The sequence below is a fragment of the Euprymna scolopes genome, chromosome 28 (assembly GCF_053919585.1).
Source record: "Euprymna scolopes isolate OS-2025 chromosome 28, ASM5391958v1, whole genome shotgun sequence".
Taxonomy (NCBI): Eukaryota; Metazoa; Mollusca; class Cephalopoda; order Sepiida; family Sepiolidae; genus Euprymna; species Euprymna scolopes.
This window is the reverse complement of record NC_136509.1, coordinates 105,867,872-105,885,236: the sequence shown is the minus strand read 5'-3', so window position 1 is coordinate 105,885,236 and position 17,365 is coordinate 105,867,872. Positions and strand designations below refer to the sequence as shown.

The 17,365-nt window shown below is 33.4% G+C and overlaps 1 protein-coding gene across 2 annotated transcripts in view; it reads right to left on the bottom strand.

Moving 5' to 3' along the window:
- The window catches only part of LOC145249772 (myosin-IIIb-like), a 223,606-nt gene that overhangs the window by 72,054 nt on the left and 134,187 nt on the right, over window positions 1–17,365 (bottom strand). For both annotated transcript variants that reach the window (XR_013863576.1, XM_080111695.1), the window contains exons 14-19: window positions 14,830–14,946; window positions 14,237–14,348; window positions 12,171–12,238; window positions 7,372–7,446; window positions 4,819–4,938; window positions 1,646–1,731 (exon numbers count right to left, since the gene is read on the bottom strand). Coding sequence is in view for 1 of the 2 variants with exons in the window: in XM_080111695.1 (XP_079967821.1) it covers window positions 1,646–1,731; window positions 4,819–4,938; window positions 7,372–7,446; window positions 12,171–12,238; window positions 14,237–14,348; window positions 14,830–14,946 (578 nt within the window). In the remaining variant the exon portion in view is untranslated. The remainder of the gene's footprint in view (window positions 1–1,645; window positions 1,732–4,818; window positions 4,939–7,371; window positions 7,447–12,170; window positions 12,239–14,236; window positions 14,349–14,829; window positions 14,947–17,365) is intronic.

The window sequence follows — 17,365 nt, the reverse complement described above, 5'->3', positions numbered from 1 at the left end:
TTTAGCTTAATCTGAAATTCTCACTTGGTCTTGTAGCAATATTTACAGGCCGTGTATAAACGTTAGAATTGGAAATTTTCGCGTAATTTTAACATTAAATAGATAGTGAAATTTTCTATTATAAGTCATTATTGAATGTATGTGACGTGTACAGAAAGTTATGTTACAGAAAGGAAATTGCTAATCGTACGTGGTAAATAAGTTTACAATGTTTTTTGTTTTGTTTTTTTTTTTCTCTTTCTGGGCCGCTGAAGAGAGCAGTCGTTTTATATTGTTTTACTTTTTTTTCTTTTGACAGCGCTCCCTATGAAGGATGATAATTACTGTATAGTTTAGAAGAACAATAAAACCTTAAAAACTTTGTTATTTTGTGTTGTTTTTATTAATAACATTTACAGTTTCTATTTCAGAAAAAGAAGACAATGAGGACAAAGAGGAAGCGAAGAGGAGAGGATTGGGGATGCATATCATCTACACAAAAAGATTTCAACTGATTGCATAATAAACCGCCATTCAGATAATCTGATGGGGTCAAAGAACTGGTTCAAACATGGTGGCGAAATAAATAATTTTGTGTTTCAATAAATGTTGCTTAATGATGATTGGAGGCCATTATTAAATGCATTCTGGAGAAACACTTCACACTCTGTTGACTTTCTGATAACTCCCTGGAAATTACAATCGTTACGCAATACCTACCACCCCAAAAAGGTTTTGACAAAAAGTTTCTCCAGGTATCAAGTTGCAAAGCGGTAAAGAAAAACTTTGTTCATGAGTGCGACTTCATCTAATAAAGCAATAGCATATTCTTCTCATACATTCAAGTGGAACAAATTTGACTAAGGATCTTAGCTTATCCAAATTGTCTCAAGAAGTACCTAAAATGTTTCAACGTCCAAACGTTTCTATTCTTCTGTCACCGTTCCATAGCAACGTTCTAAATCTAATGCCTCAGCTTACAATAAATGTTGAATATTTTTTTTTTGTTGAATAAATTGTTGTAAAAATACAATTGCTTTTAACAAAGAGTCTTATTCAACTTAAAAACAAAAGTTCAAAATCTCTTGCATTCAATTTTACCACAAAAAGCGAAAACTATTTTAATATACTTGTTAGCATTTATTATATATTAAAGTGATTTTGGAAAAGACAAAAATAGGATGCGGGCTGTCAAGTTCAGATTTTATGCATGGAAACTGAAGAGGCACAAAAGAAATTAACAATTAGTATGCAGAGGTGTGGGTGATAGAATTCGTTTAAAGGTAAAAACGAATGCACACGCAAAATGCAGCTCTTAAAATAACAAGTGTTCGGCTTTAACTGTCTCTCTATCTCTCTGCTCGAATTATGTCGATAAGGAATAAATAAACAACATATACCAACGTCTTCGTCTTAATTAATTAAAAAATAAACGACAACCTCTAAAACAATTGCCAGCAGACATATCCAGTTCAGCATAGTGGAATCCAAGACGGTCAACTAAATCATTCAAATTCTTCGTCCCTTTTGTATCATCATCATCATCATCATCATCATCATCATCATCATCATCATCACAGCCCCGAAGAATGTTAGAGTGAAAGACTATATGAACTAATAGTTACTGATGCATATACAAGCTATAAAACCCTTGAAATATTCTCACCTGTTGACAAATTCAGCAAATGTCGGTCGTATTGCGTATCCTTCTCGGCGGATTTTAGTCGTCTCAAGAACACCTGTATATTGCAACTAAAGAAAAATGAAACGAAAAATAAATAAGTAAAAGTAATATTAAAAAGGAGTGCATCTCCTCAGCCAAAAGTCCGAGGTCATGTGTTGGAAAAATAAAAGTCGTAGTACGTTCAAAATGTGAGAATCTACAAAACACAATCACATACTTCAACTTCATATTATTATGAATTAATTTACATTCCATATCGTGTTTTAAAAAGTCGTTTTCTATATGTTTCTTTATTTTATAACTGTAAACAATTTCTGATTGATTGTGATAGGTGAGAATTGACGTCCATCAACATATATTCTGTTTGCGACATTATTTTTCTGTTTCTGTAAACAGCAGACAGAACATTGTCTTGTTTAAAGCAAAACATTTTCTTCGCAACAAAAATAATCGATTAGTAATTTGTAGAATCGCAGAAACTTCAATCTTATAAAAACGTTATCTTATTCTTTGGAATTTTCTCCTAAAGGTTTATGTACGAGTGAATAAGGGAGCCTCTTTCTCTCTCTCTCTCTCTCTCTCTCTCTCTCTCTCTCTCTCTCTCTCTCTCTCTCCCTCTCTCTCTCTCTCTCTCTTTCTGTATATATATATATATATATATATATATATATATATATATATATATATATATATATATACTAGCAATTCAGCCCAGCTTTGCTCGAGCCCTATGTACTGTTCATAACTTCATGTGCATATGTATATATATATATATATATATATATATATATTAAAAAGTTTGACTCATGTTTAGGTAACCTACATTTTCAAGTGTTTAGACCCAAAATAGACGAAGGAGTTTGGTAGAGTCTGCAAAGGTCAACTATTTCAACTTTGACCTCTTGGCAGCCAAAATTTCGCCCCAAAACTGATTAAAAAGCTTGCTGCGTGTCTAAATACTCTTTATGTAAAATTTCAAATGTTTAAACCCAAAAGTAGCTGAATAGTTTGCTAGAAACTGCAAAGGTCAAATCTTTTGAACTTTGGCCCTTTGGCAGCCAAATTTTCCACCAAAAACCAATCCAATAGCTTACCCTATGTCTGAATACACTTTATGTAAAATTTCAAATGTTTAGACCAAAAATTAGCTGAGGGGTCAAATTTTTTTTAACTTGGACCCCAATTTTGACCCCTTAACATTTATTGTTTTAGGCTCAAATCAAGTAAAAAGTTTGATCCATGTCCCAGGAACCTATATCTATAATTTCAAGTGTTTAGACCCAAAATTGGCGGAGGAGTCTGGTAGAGTTTTCAAAGGTAAAATCGTTTAACTTTGACCCTTCACAGCCAAATTTCTGGCTGAAAACCGATTTTTTTTTCTCAAATCTTAATACCACTTACCCAAAATCTCGAGTCTGTAGACTGAAAATTGACAGAGTACTTTGGGAAGGAAATGTAGACACACAGACACAAATTCTGCTGCTTTAATATGGTTGGTTCAGTAGCCACATCGTCCTAAGTGTCCAGACAAAAGTTGAAACATTGACTTGGGTCTGTTTCAGATTGTGCGATCGGTGAGGCAATCGTCATCAACACTGAGATTGTAAAACTATGATTTTTTTTACGATTTCCTCTTACTGGCGACAATTATCTAAAATGTGTATGTATGTATGCATGTGTGTGTGTGTGTGTGTGTGTGTGTGTGTGTGTGTGTGTGTGTGTGTGTGTGTGTGTGTGTGTGTGTGTGTGATTGTTCTGAGTGTGTTTTTTTATTGTTGTGCGAGCGTGTTTGTGTCTGTACTTTTTCATGTGAGCTAGTGTATGTTCTTTTTTCCTTGCCCAAATAACAAACACATGCACTATAATATTTTCAACAATACACCAAGACACATTTACAATGCACTACTATACAACATCCCTTTCAGATACCAATGTTTCAACAAAATAAACCCAACCACCATCCATATAAAAAGAATAAATGGAAATTCAAAGCAACTGCATCTTACAACTATGCACAAACACATCCACACAATAACTACAAACAAAGTACACTCAACAACACCTCATTCAACTCTCATAACATATCCACAACTCTTACAAATGTCTCCTCATGCGACATGTATTATTGATTACGTCGATTACAAAACTAAATGATTCTAGATAATAGTTGTATCCCGAAAAGAGCAGTGTTTTTAAACAAAATAGAAAACCCAACCTAAACATGTGGCTAGTGATTTCATTACGACTAGGCTAGCCTTCAAAAGTTTGCTCCTATATCTTCATCTACATCTTCACTTTAGTATCAAGAAATCATCATCATCGTCATCAGTTTAAGGTCTCTATTTATCCATCGTTCTCTCCAGTCTTATAACTTTTCTCTTGTTTATTCTTTGTTTGTTTGTTTTTTTTTATGAAAATCGCTCCAGGCAAAGCATAAAGTTATTTGAATTAAGGAGCTAACACGAACGAAAGATGATTATCGTAAAGATAGGAGATGCCCATTGGTCTTAGTTTTGAAAAGCTAAGGCTATAAGCAGGAGGAAAACTATCATCAGAAAGAGATTTCCACAAGTCTGCAGTTCTTGAAAAGACTAGTAAGCTGAATTATAATGAGTTATCAAAACAGTGAATTGATGGAAACTATTGTTTTAATAGTTTCCATCAAGTCAAACGAAATAGAACAAAAGGATCAGGAAATAGATAAGACAATTCTGAAAAACGCATGCCATAATAGTACTTATAGAAAAAACTGAGACTAACAACATCCTCTCTGTAAAAGAGAGATAGACAGGCAGGGTGTAGAGAAGAAGAAAGAGTGGGCTCAATCAAACTATAAATATGTTTCTGCACTTTAATAAGAACCCTTAAGTGGGAAAGAACATTCCCCTATGAACTGACACTATTACATCAATTGTTTTATATCTACTAAGATAAAGACTCTCATCCATTCTTTCAATCTGTTCATGCCATCAGAGTCCCCTGTTCTGTGCACATCTCTTCAAATTTAATCATGTACAATCCATCTGTTTGCCTGTCTTCCTGTTAAATGCAAAAAAAAAAAAAAAAAAAAAAAAACACACACACACAACGACCACCAGCGATCACAACATAAAAGAAACAAAAAATTACTTTTTATGAATTGGCCATTTTCTTACCTGCGCCAAAATATACTTTTCATCGAAGACTTGTGACTTCCGTTGGTGATTTGGTTTCAGGCAACGGACAAATATTGGAACCGCCGAGTTCATTTTTTCCATTAGAACTTTGAGTGAATGCTGAATAAAGAAAAGGTTGTATTAGGAAAGACAATTGTAATTCTCCACGCTATATATATATATATATATATATATATATATATATATATATATATATATATATATATATATATATAAATGCATGCATGCATGCATGCATGCATGTATGTAAATAGATAGATAGATAGATAGATAGATATTCGTTTTACCATACAAAAGTCAGCTAATGAAATACAGTCGAAAAAAGAAGTAATTTACAAAATGTTACCCATAGAAATGTTAACGAAATTCACAATCCTTTTACCAATCAAACCATATTTCGTACAAATAGATTTACCTCTGTGTCTGACTTATCCACCAAGTTTCAGTAATGAAGGTCTAATAGTTTTTGTTTTATCACCGTTCAATAATATAGGGGACAATTCGGTAATCATCTCATCAGTACGAGGTGTGATTCTGAATATTTTTATACTCACCTCACCTTAACTCCATATTTTTATTTGTTGTGTTATCTCAAAGGGAATAGCTATCAAGGACATCTCCGAAATATTCCTGAATTGAAAATGGCCAAATTAGAAAGGAGTTCATCAGAGTTATTGACAATGTTGCGCATTGTATCTGATGATAAATCATAAATTGTTGAGTATTTAATGATAAAAACTTGCTGGACAAGTCAGATACAAACTAAAGTTAGGTTATTTATACCAAATATGGTTGGATTGTAGAAATGATTGTGAATTTGATTAACTATTTTATTAGTGGCATTTATTGGAAGGAGGAAGTAATGTATTCTATGTTTATATTGTAATGAAATAATTGTTTTTACATTAAATCCTGGGAATCTAGTGGCTCAATATGTTTACTAACATGAAAATGCTCAATCAGACAAAATAGGTATCTTTTGAAGCAACAATTCTCAAGTTGCTTCTTTAGTGGTGTTGGCGTCTCATAAGAACTAATAAAATGCCAAAGCAAATGTTATTTGGTGAACTAAAACAGAACCATGTAAACAGAGAATATCAAAATAAGAGATACAACGATGTGTTGAAGGAAAATCTTTAAAAACGTGACATATCTTCGACTAAATTCATTGAAGCAGCAAAGGATGGGATAGCGTGTTTTGTTGTTTTTTTTGGGGGGGGGTAAAGGCACTGAAGAACTTTTAGAAAGAGCTTTACAACCAGACGAAAATGATGAGAGAGCATTATAGCTGTAAGTTATTTGTATCTTTATCAGGTCAGAACTCTTTACTAACGTCATAATAAAAATGCCTTCTATGCTGTTTTCTCGCCGCAGACACACAGCTAATAAAATCATGATATAAACACCAGGCGCATTTTAAATTTGTGGCCAAGAGATAACTACATCTCTATTCCCTTTGAGTGCACACTCAGGTGTGTTTTCTTTTCAAATCCATCTGAACGACAGTTGACTGCTTAGTGACAGAAGCGCTCAACGGCAGCCATTTGCAGCCAACCCACACCTTCTTTACCTTCTCAGTCATTCATATCTCAGATAAAAGTTTAATACATCACAACGTAGTTCTCAGATAACAGTTCAATTTCCCAATTTTAGTTGATATCACTTAAAATGTTTGTGACAAACTCATGAAGGCAGTTTGTGTATAAAAGCTTTCACTTTCATCATGAAAAGAACCAAAATTGATAGCCTTCGACATGCAAGCAATTACTTTAGTCTTTCTCTGATCTTTGGAAATCATGTATTCGCGGGGAAAACTATGTTTCATTGTGAAAGGTTTTGTTTTTAATACACAAACGTGGGAAACACCTATTTGTTTAGTGTTTGTAAAATGCATTATATTACTCGAATAGAACAGTAACCAGTCAATCAGAACGATGTATAAGTTTCGATTCTGGATAGAGCGCATTTCATGAGGAAAATACTATTTGCTGAAAGATAATAGCATGGAATATTAAAATGAAACAATGACTGACCGAGGTGAAGAAAGTAAATGAAAAATATGAATTCCCGTGATATATGTGAAAGTGGTAAGACATATTTATTAAGGAGTGAAAGAAACGCCCACTTTCTCTAATTGTGAATGTTATATGAGAATCATGTATGTTGAGATTAATGTAAAAAATGTTTAAATCGAATGAAATTTAATGTTAATTTCGCAAATCCACATCAGTACAGTCATTGTTAGAAAGCGTGGTCGTTTTCAAATTATATATAACACCTGTGTTTCTGTTCCTACTTGAACTGTATCCAGAGGGGAAAAGGCGAGATAATTTTATTATATAGACGAAAAAGAAGAAAAAGGAAAAGAAGAAGCAGAAGAAGAAGAAGAAGAAGAGGAAGAAGAATGGCTTTAAAAGATGATAACTGCCTCTCTACAATGTCTCACTTAATCGCTGAGCATGTATATACAAAAGAGAACCATATAATAAAGTAGACAACAGACATTATCAAAATGATTGATCAATCTCTTACCTTGAATTGAGCTCCAACTGTAAGTTTCCGCTGTTTATCATCTTTCCTGTTGATTTGCGTTGTATTAAATACCATCTTGGAAATATAAAGGAAAAAAATTATGAAAAGCAGAAATAAAGAATGTAACACAAAAAATTAACAGGAACCAGTCTTCAAGAATCCTGGTGAAAGAACTGACCCACTAAATTATCACCCCATTAGCCTCCTCCCACTTTTCGCCAAAATATTTGAGTCCTTAGTTAATCAAGCCCTAGTCCAGCACCTAACAGCTGCTAAACTCCTGACTGACAAACAATATGGATTCAGGCAAGCCCGTTCAACAGCAGATATCTTAACTGTAGTTTCTGAAAGTATATACCGTTCATTGGACAAAACAGGGGAGGGTAGAGCCGTAGCCCTTGATATATCTAAGGCTTTTGACAGGGTATGGCACAATGGTCTTTTAAGGAAACTTCGATCATATGGAATCACTGGAAGAATTCATAATGTAATTAAATCCTTCTTAAGTAAGAGAAAAATCAAAGTTGTCCTCGACTGTCGTACATCTAAACAATATGACATAAATGCGGGAGTACCTCAGGGGTCTATCCTTGGACCTCTATTATTCCTGATATTCATAAATGACCTCCCTGATAAAATTGTTTCGGAGATGGGTATATTTGCCGATGACATCACTCTCTATAACAGATATGAGGGGAAAACAAATGAACACACATCCAAGGAAATGGCAGAAACACTAGAGGATGACCTCCAATCCGTAGTGGAATGGGGACAAAAATGGTTGGTCACATTCAATGCTGCTAAGACTAAGCTTGTTTCCTTCAATAACTACAAGAAACCTTCTCTACCACCAATAGCAATGGCCAAGAACACATTGCCTGAAAGTACTTCTTTTAAACTCCTCGGCCTAACGTTTACAGGGAATATGAACTGGAATAGATACATTGAGAGCATTGCCAAGGCTGCTTCAAGGAAGGTTGGCTCCCTCTACCGTGCTAGAAAACTACTTACGCCTGACAGTATCCTATACCTCTATAAGGCCACCATTCGCCCATGTATGGAGTACTGTTGTCACATCTGGGCTGGTGCATCTGCTGCTTGTCTCTCGCTACTGGACAGGGTTCAAAAGAGAGTAGCCAACCTGATAGGTCCTGAACTGTCATCTAGGCTTCAGCCTCTGTCCCATCGACGAGATGTTGCATCCCTCTGCCTGTTTTACAGATACTTTAATGGTGAATGCTCTGACGAACTGCAAACACTTGTACCTCCCCGACGTAATTACCCCCGACAAACCCGACAAGCTACTAAGTCTCATCCCTTTACAGTAGAGATCCCTAGGTTCAAGAAAGCCTTTTACTCCAATAGTTTCTTCCCCAGAACTGCGGGTCTTTGGAACTCCCTTCCGGGATTCTGCTTTTCCAACTGCACTGATATGCAGAAGTTCAAGTGTAATGTTAACAAACATCTTTCTTCTCATCTCCCTTCATAATGACCCTGCTAATTAAGTCCCTGATAGTAGCCCCCTGCTTCAAAGTGGCACTGTGCCTTGTTTGGGGTGAAAATTGAATTAAAAAAAAAATTTTTAAAACAGGAAATAGGTTGTTATCAGGTAAAAGCAGTTTCAACCTCTGATATGTTGTGGAGTCATCATCATCATATTCAGTTTATCGTCCGTTTTCATACTGCATGTGTTGGATGACTTTTAAAAATTTACTTCAAAAGTAACCTATCTTTGGCCAAGTCTTTATTGATCCCACTTTCTCTTTAAGTCCACTTTTATCGCTTCTGTCACTGTTTTTCTTGACCTTTCTATATGAACTGACACTGCTACCTTAACTGTTCTACATACAATAACCCAAGAACCATTCATCAATTCTTTCAACATGATTATTCCACCCAAGTCTTTTATTCTACATACATCTCCCTATACTATCAAGATTTAATCTTACTCTGAGGTTATCAGATCTAAACTTGTCTTTATTCTCATATCATTTTCCTCTATGCAACTCATGCGGTCCTCATAAATGATCAAATAAATTTTATTATGATTTTTGACGTTTGTATCATAAATATAAACTTCAGATGAGATCCAGTTTGTTTCATGCAGCAGAAGAATTTGTCAGTTCAAAATGCTGCACTGAGGTTGACATATTTACATTATATTCGTACAGCATTTGTTTTCCTTGGACACTGTGTTGTTTTAGCTGCAATTTTTTTTTACTGCTGTGTTTTGATGTGCTAGGCTGATTCTACTACTGCATTAGAATAGATAGATTACACAGGTGCTATTTAATCTTGTTCTCATTTACATACATTAATAATTAGATCTTATTAGAGATGTATCTCCGAAATCTAAAGTCTTTCTCTATAGATAATATATAAAAAAATATATACCTATATTCTTTCAAGTTAGGCTTGCCTTTTTTCTGTTGTTCTTGGCCTTTGGGCCAGGATGAAAGTGTAGTATCTGTTCCGGCAGATACTGCAAGCTATGACTAGCTATGACTAGCAAAGACCAGATGTGGGGGCAACCCCACATGCCTGACCATTAACCAGCTCCCATTTCCCACCTCTCGGGAGCTGGTCCCCCTTTTTCCCTTCCCCCTCCCTTCACTCCTCACATTAAAAATCGGCCTTGTGCCTAATTTGCTCGGTGGGGGAGCAAATAAATACCATCTGTTCCGGCAGATACTACAAGCAAAGACCATATGTGGGAAAACCCCCACATATAAGACCTTGGTCAATGTAGGGGCAACCCTTCATACCACTTGTCACTATCCAGCTCCCCTACTCCTCGGGGAGTTGGTCCCCATTTCCCCTTCACTCCTCACTTTAAAAATAGGCCTTGTGCCTAATTTTCTCGGTGGGGGAGCAAATAAATACCCTGTTGTTCTCGGCCTTCGGGCCGGGGTCAAAGTGTAGTATCTGTTCTGCAGATGCTGCACTTAAGATAATTTGTACCAGTCAATGGAGGGGAACCCCTCTATACTGGGACAATTATTATTTTTGGTAACCTTTTAGGGGAGCTGGTTTTTACCCCACATTAAAAATGGCCTTGTGTCTAATTTGCTTTGGTGGGGAAGCAAATAAATACAATAAATAGTTATTATACTTTACTCTTCTATCTATAAGCTAGCTCCTCTTTCACCAATTTCGTTTATAATTTCAAATTACACAGAACCTAAATGCCCTTTTCCCTTCTTTTTCTTTCTTTCTCTTACTCTTTCTTTCCTTTTCCTATGTCAATTATTTTTCCTTATTCATTTGTAATGTTATCTCAAATGTGACAACATTTTTTATTCCTTGGCTTTTTTTAAATAAAATATATAATGAACATTATAAAATAAAATAAAGACTTTCACATAAGCTTTTCTATGTTTATAACACACATACACACATCACATAAGCTTTTTCTATCTTTATAACACACATACACACATACACATTTACATATGTGTGTTCGCATGTGTAAAAACTGTTTATGTATTTTTTATTTTAGAGATTTTTTTCTCAATGTAAGAGTTGTATAAATTTAAATTGAAATTTGTACGTTAAGGAACCAATACAACACAGATTTTTTAATACGCTATGCTAAGTACTTCCATCCTGTATACTTTAGGGACTACTATTTGGTTCATAATCTTCTACTCCTCATTTAGACTGGCATCCACTGGGCGTCATTTTCTCATTAGGAGGCCATCTCTCATAAAAAAACATCCTCTAACTTTTTTGCTTCTTCTAAGGGGTGGGGGGGTATTTTTTAAGAGATGTTCAGGGTCTTTCTATTGCTCACTGATGAGTTGATTACGATTTATATAGTCTTTTATTTTTTCTGCTTCATTTTCCTTTTGGCGAGGATTATTATTAAACTGTTTTATTGATTTTTTATTATCATTAGAAATGCTCCCTCGTAATATTAGATTTAAGGGAAAATTATATCTATTTATCTAGATTACGTTAGTTGTTAAGGGAGATAATTCTATTTTTTTTATCAATTTTCTGATCTGGGGGAAATATTTCTATATTACTTTTTAATTTTCTTGGTTTGATCTGGCGAAATAATTATATGTATTTATTTATTTAGATTGCGTTAATTGTTAAGGGAGATAATTCTATTTTTTTTTCTATCGATTTTCTGATTTGGGGGAAGTATTTCTATATTATTTTTTAATTTTCTTGGTTTGATCTGGCGAAATAATTATATCTATTTATTTTTTACTCTCTCTCTCTCTCTCTCTCTCTCTCTCTCTCTCTCTCTCTCTCTCTCTCTTCTCTTCTCTTTTTTATGCATGTAAAAGTTTGTTAAAAAAGTTCAAATAAAATTTGTAATGTAATTGAAAAAAAACACCATGTTTTATATTAAAAATAAAACTAACATTGCCGTTTGACTTGATTTTTTCACATACATCGCTATGTTCATGATCTCACAGAAAGAACGGTGATGCCAAAGTAAAACAAAACCCAATCTACTAACGAAGATAATCAATAAAGCTGTTTTTAAATGTTAGAATGGGGCTTCTCTTTTTCTTATTCTATAGAGGTGTACGTGTGTGTGTCTAACAATTCTGAACTAACCCTCTACTGTATTTAAATTTCAATGCCTTGAAAAGAATTTACATTGTTGAAAATAGCTTCTACCTATAGCATATCGAATTTACGTGTTTTATAAGATTGCATGCAAAGAGAGGTAAATTTGCTGTGGTTCAATCGCAATATTCTTTTCTCCTACAATAAAATGTTTTGAAAATAAAGGCTAAAAAAGAGGAGATCGTTTTTGAATAATGCAAGTAGAAATTTACCCTTGCTTTAGCCTTTTCAACACTGCTTCTGCCCTGCAAAGCGAGACTTCCAGTTCTTGTTAATTGACCTAAGAAAAAGTAAATAAAAACATTTTGTTAAATAAATGTTAGTTTTTTTGTTTGTTTTGTTTGTTTGTGTGTTTGTTTGTTTGTTTTGAATAATGCAAAATTCTCAAATGCATAAATGTTTTTTAAAACTTTTATTTAACCCAAACAAGGCATATTGCCACTGGGACATAAGAGGATTACTGCAATTTGGGTCCATGTTTATAGAGAACATACTAAGTATAGAGTTGTACAGCAAAGTGTTTGTTCACATTACATTTAAATTTTTACATGTTGGTACTGTTGAAAAAACAAGGAGCAGAGAGGAAATTCCAAATTCAAGTGGTCAAAGGAAATATGCTTTTAAAGTAAAAGATCTGCAGAATTCTACACTGAAGGAGGGGGGGATTTTGTTTGTCGAGTTGATTAGGTGCATTTACTTGAATGACATACTTAAGAATATGCCATACCAGAATTATGTATAAGGAATAGAAACTGTTTACAGTTGGGTTTGGTTATGGCATTAAAATTACTTAAAAAGGTTGATATACCATAAAAAAAGCAAAACAAATGAGATTCATAATAACGATTCACGGTTTTTAAAAATTGAAACAATAAATGTCTGTTCAAAAAATATAGAAAAACAACTCAGCAATACAACAATATTTCCTAAAAATATAGCACAATCACGTTGACGCACCGGTTCTTACCAGATCACCGAAGTTAAGCAACAATGAGTCTGGCCAGTACTAGATGGATGACCATTTGGAAAGACTGGTCACTGTATGTACCACACCGAGTCGTAGAAATTTCTAGGTTGGTATTTGGGGGCACATTAATTGACTGGAAGAGATGCACTTCCAGTCTTCGTTAAGACGTGCAGCTGTGAGAAGGAAAAACTCTGATGTAAAAACCTGCGATTCACTGTATTGATTCTACACAAAACCTTCACCAATATAAGCAAATTATTAGTACGGGTTTCTGAACAACTTAGTTGTTATAGTGGAACCTCATACTTCGAAATCGACTGGAGATTCCATATATATATATATATATATATATATATATATATATATATATATATATATTGTACAGATTAAATAACTTAGATGCCATGGGTGGGCTAAAATCGAAACCAAAATATTTAGCGCCAGCCACATTCCCTACAATTTTAACTATCGACAGATAAACTCTTATCTATCCAGCCACGTTCCCCATCATTTTAGCTATTGACAGATAGATTATTATCCATCTCTCGATAGTTACAATGGTAGGAAACGTTTTAGCTATTGACAGATAGATAAGAACCTGTCTGTCAATAGTTAAAATGATAGGGAACGTGGCTGGAGCACTAAATGTTTTGGCTTTGATTCTAGCTGATGGCATGACCCCGTCAATTTTTTCATAACTTTTGAGTACCATATATATATATATATATATATATATATATATATATATATATATATATATATATATATATAATGAGTAGGGAATTGGCTCTATAATAATAAATATTATAAGAATAAATAAAGATTTAAAATCAAACCACTTCAAGCTATAAATGAATTTGCACAAGTGCAAAAGTAATAAAGATACAAACATTTTGCATTTCAACTTGCTGACATATTTCTGTATGCGTTATTCATCCATCCAAACAAAGATTTTACTCGTTATAAACCATCCTTGGCGTATGATTACTATTTGCTGTTAATTTTAGTGTCATGTGATCAGTAGTTTAAGAGTTTATCGGTTAAATATTTTCACACAGACACACACATATACATACATTTACTGTTTTATTTATATAGATATATATTTTTTAGAATTTATTTTTGTATAGAATTATAATTGATTTGTCTTTAGAAGTTTATTTTTTTATTTTCAGTTTTCATGTTAATTAAACTTATTAGGTCTATATTTTGTGGTAAGTAATAAATATTATTGTGTATTCAATAAATATTCTTTATTAGTTTAAACTTGTGTTTCTCAAATTTTGGACCCAGTTCTACTTTTACCCTTACCATTAAATATGGTCCGAATTAAAAGGTTTTGACTATTCTTGAGAATATCCAAAATTTCGGCTGGTTGGGTGTCTCTGTTTTTCTCCAACCAATTCGTTGTGTTGTACGTCACCTGCAATTAGAAAAACAAAGTAACAATCATTTGTTATCAAATCATTCAACCTTTCAGCACATCAAATCTGGAGGATAACTTAAAAAACATGTGCAAAAAAATGGAGTTTTGCTATGAGACTAACATTTTAAATTCAACTCAACAGAAACATTTATTTTAAACAAATAACGTATTATAATTGACATGTGTCCCATTCTCATGTATTAAGTAGCTAGGTGTGTGGAAATACCCAAGCCATATCCTTAAAACAAACAGAAGCCACGCCCCCAAAATAAACTCTACAAAACCACTTACATTTTCATACAAACGGGGTTCCCAGAAAGAATTTGGCAAAATTGAAAATAACGGCTATATGATGTACTTACGATTACGTATGCACACCAAAAGTAGAGACATCTCTGTCGATTCGTCGTGGGTACAGCACTTACCTGGAATAACTTACACTGAAACAGCACTTCACATAAGTATATAATATACTTACATTGGCAGCATAATGTTTGATAGTGAATATGTAGTCATGACTTTTTGATGACTTCACATAATAAGGTGTATTTCCGATGGTTTCATTCAGTTTATCAACAAGAGTAATATCACTTGCCTAGAAAACAAAGAAAATGTTAACGATTAAAATTATTTCAAAACATTTAATTTTAATCTAATAAATAAAATGAAGTCTGTCTGTTTATCTGTCTGTCGGTCGGTCAATCGGTTGGTCTTTCTGTTTTGAGTTATGTTTGAAAACAAACTTTTAATTGATCTAGTTGACTTGCTGATCAAGTGATTCATCTTTCACTGTGTATGTATCTATTACGTTGATTTTTACCTCCATGCTCTTACTCTATTCTATTCAATTCTATTCAACTCTTCGTTCTACCTGCTGTTTGCTTGTTCATTATACTGTTTAATATGAACAAAGATCACACATAAGTATCATAAGGCCAACGAGGATTCCGATTGAATCCGGGTTTAGAGTTGCTCTGAATTGGTTTAGTTCATGAAGTTTTTTCTGATTGGTGATTCATATTTATAAGAAATTGTAGTAGTAAGTTAACGTATTTAACAAAAATGATGAGATCCTTTCTAACTGCACGCATAATGGTTCAAATATCGGCATTATAAAGTCTCTTAATCCAATATTTATATTTTTCTTTGTACCATGTTAAATTTACTCAAATTAAGGAACGAACAGTAATTAATTATCTATAATATTATATCTAGATAAAAACATCTAAAAACGCGATACATTTAGTAGCTGTGCGAGGTTGGCCGCATGGTAGAGGTTTAGGCTTCTTATCATGGGGTCCTGATTTCGAATCTCGCTAGATTCAGCCACTCTGATGAGTCGTAGACGACGAAACACGTGTCAGTGAATAATTATATTTTAAAAATAATATAGATACTGCTCCCCATTTAGGGGGTACCAAATTGATCAAAGGGAAAATTATTCCCAACTCGCATTTAGGTAAAAATGCCCTTTCATATAAATAATTGAATTCATTCAAAAAGTATCGCTAACAAAAATAAATAAAAACATCTCTATAATATTATCGATATAACTTTAAATATAGAAACCTCTTTTATTTATCTCTACATCTAAGCAGTTTGAATTATATTAATTTCCACCATATTCGATTCTATTTAGATTTTAAGATAGTTACATTGAATTGAGAAGCGATACACATATTTGATTTACATAAGGTTTACGGATAAATTGGTCTATATAAAAAAGGTTATCCCTTATTGTTAGATCTATAGTATTATACAGACTTAATTAGGAGTTAATTTATTTATGGTGAGTTTCTTCAGATTGCATCCCATTTAATAATATAATCTATCTATCTATTATATAAAAGGAACTCTGTATGTGAGTGTGAGAGATTCGTTCCCTATGAACTCCGAAATGGCTGGGTTGATTTTTATGAAATTTCATACAAATTTACTTTATGTATCTGGCAGTGTTCTTAGATAGGTTTTGTATCGGAATGTCTTTGATAAGTATCGATAATTGATGATTAAATAAATCCGATGAAAGAAGGAACAGGCGATTTTGACCAAAGTTAACACTTTATACAGCCTAACATCACGAGTGCATTTGAGAAGTTTTATTACAAGTTGAAAGGCCCGGCATTTTAAATCAACAGTAAGTTTTTTGATATGACAGGGTTGTGTTCAAAATGAATTCAATTGAACCATGATACTTGACTTTTTTTATTTTAAACTTAATTCAAGCCATTATCATGACACAAGCAGAATGATCCAGCATATAAAATCAACAGTAGGTTCTTTGATATGACAGGAGCGCGTTCGAAATGAATATTTCTATTTAGAGCGCAACTGAACCATGATACTTGGATTTTTCATTTTAAACTTTCATTCAAGTCATTATATATGTAAATAATTTGATACATCAACAGTAGATTCTCTGCAGTGCAATGTAGACTATAATGTACTGTGAAATAAGTCATTGTGGGAAGATATGTGAAGCTTCCTTCTGGTGCACCACGATAGGTCCCCAACTAGAGCAGGTAATCAATCGATTTGATTGAAAAATGAGTATTTCACCAATTTCGATAACAATAAAAATATGGGAGTGTGAAACATTCGTTGATCATCATTTAATTCCAGGCAAATCAAGTCTCCCTATAAGTAGTTTATAATGAAATGCTCTAATTCAGACCTCTTGACCTTATAGCGTATAAAATAAATATGTCGCCTATCACAGACTTACATACTTTATATTAAGTCACTAAGCAAAGCTAATTTTAGATTTGTAAAGAGGTTTTGTGTGATTACATATTTCTCTGCAACATGGAATAGTTGGTTTAATTCATTTCTATGTTCGATTCCATTTAAAGGTAAATAAATCGGACTAACATTAGTTGTTATTTGATCAGACTTTTTGGTTTTCAGAAGAGTGCTAGTGTTATTGTTTTTGACAATATTTACAAATATATATGTTTCGAAATCGTTAGATGACTGAAGATTCTCCTGAGACATGGAAGACTATTTCCCTTCTA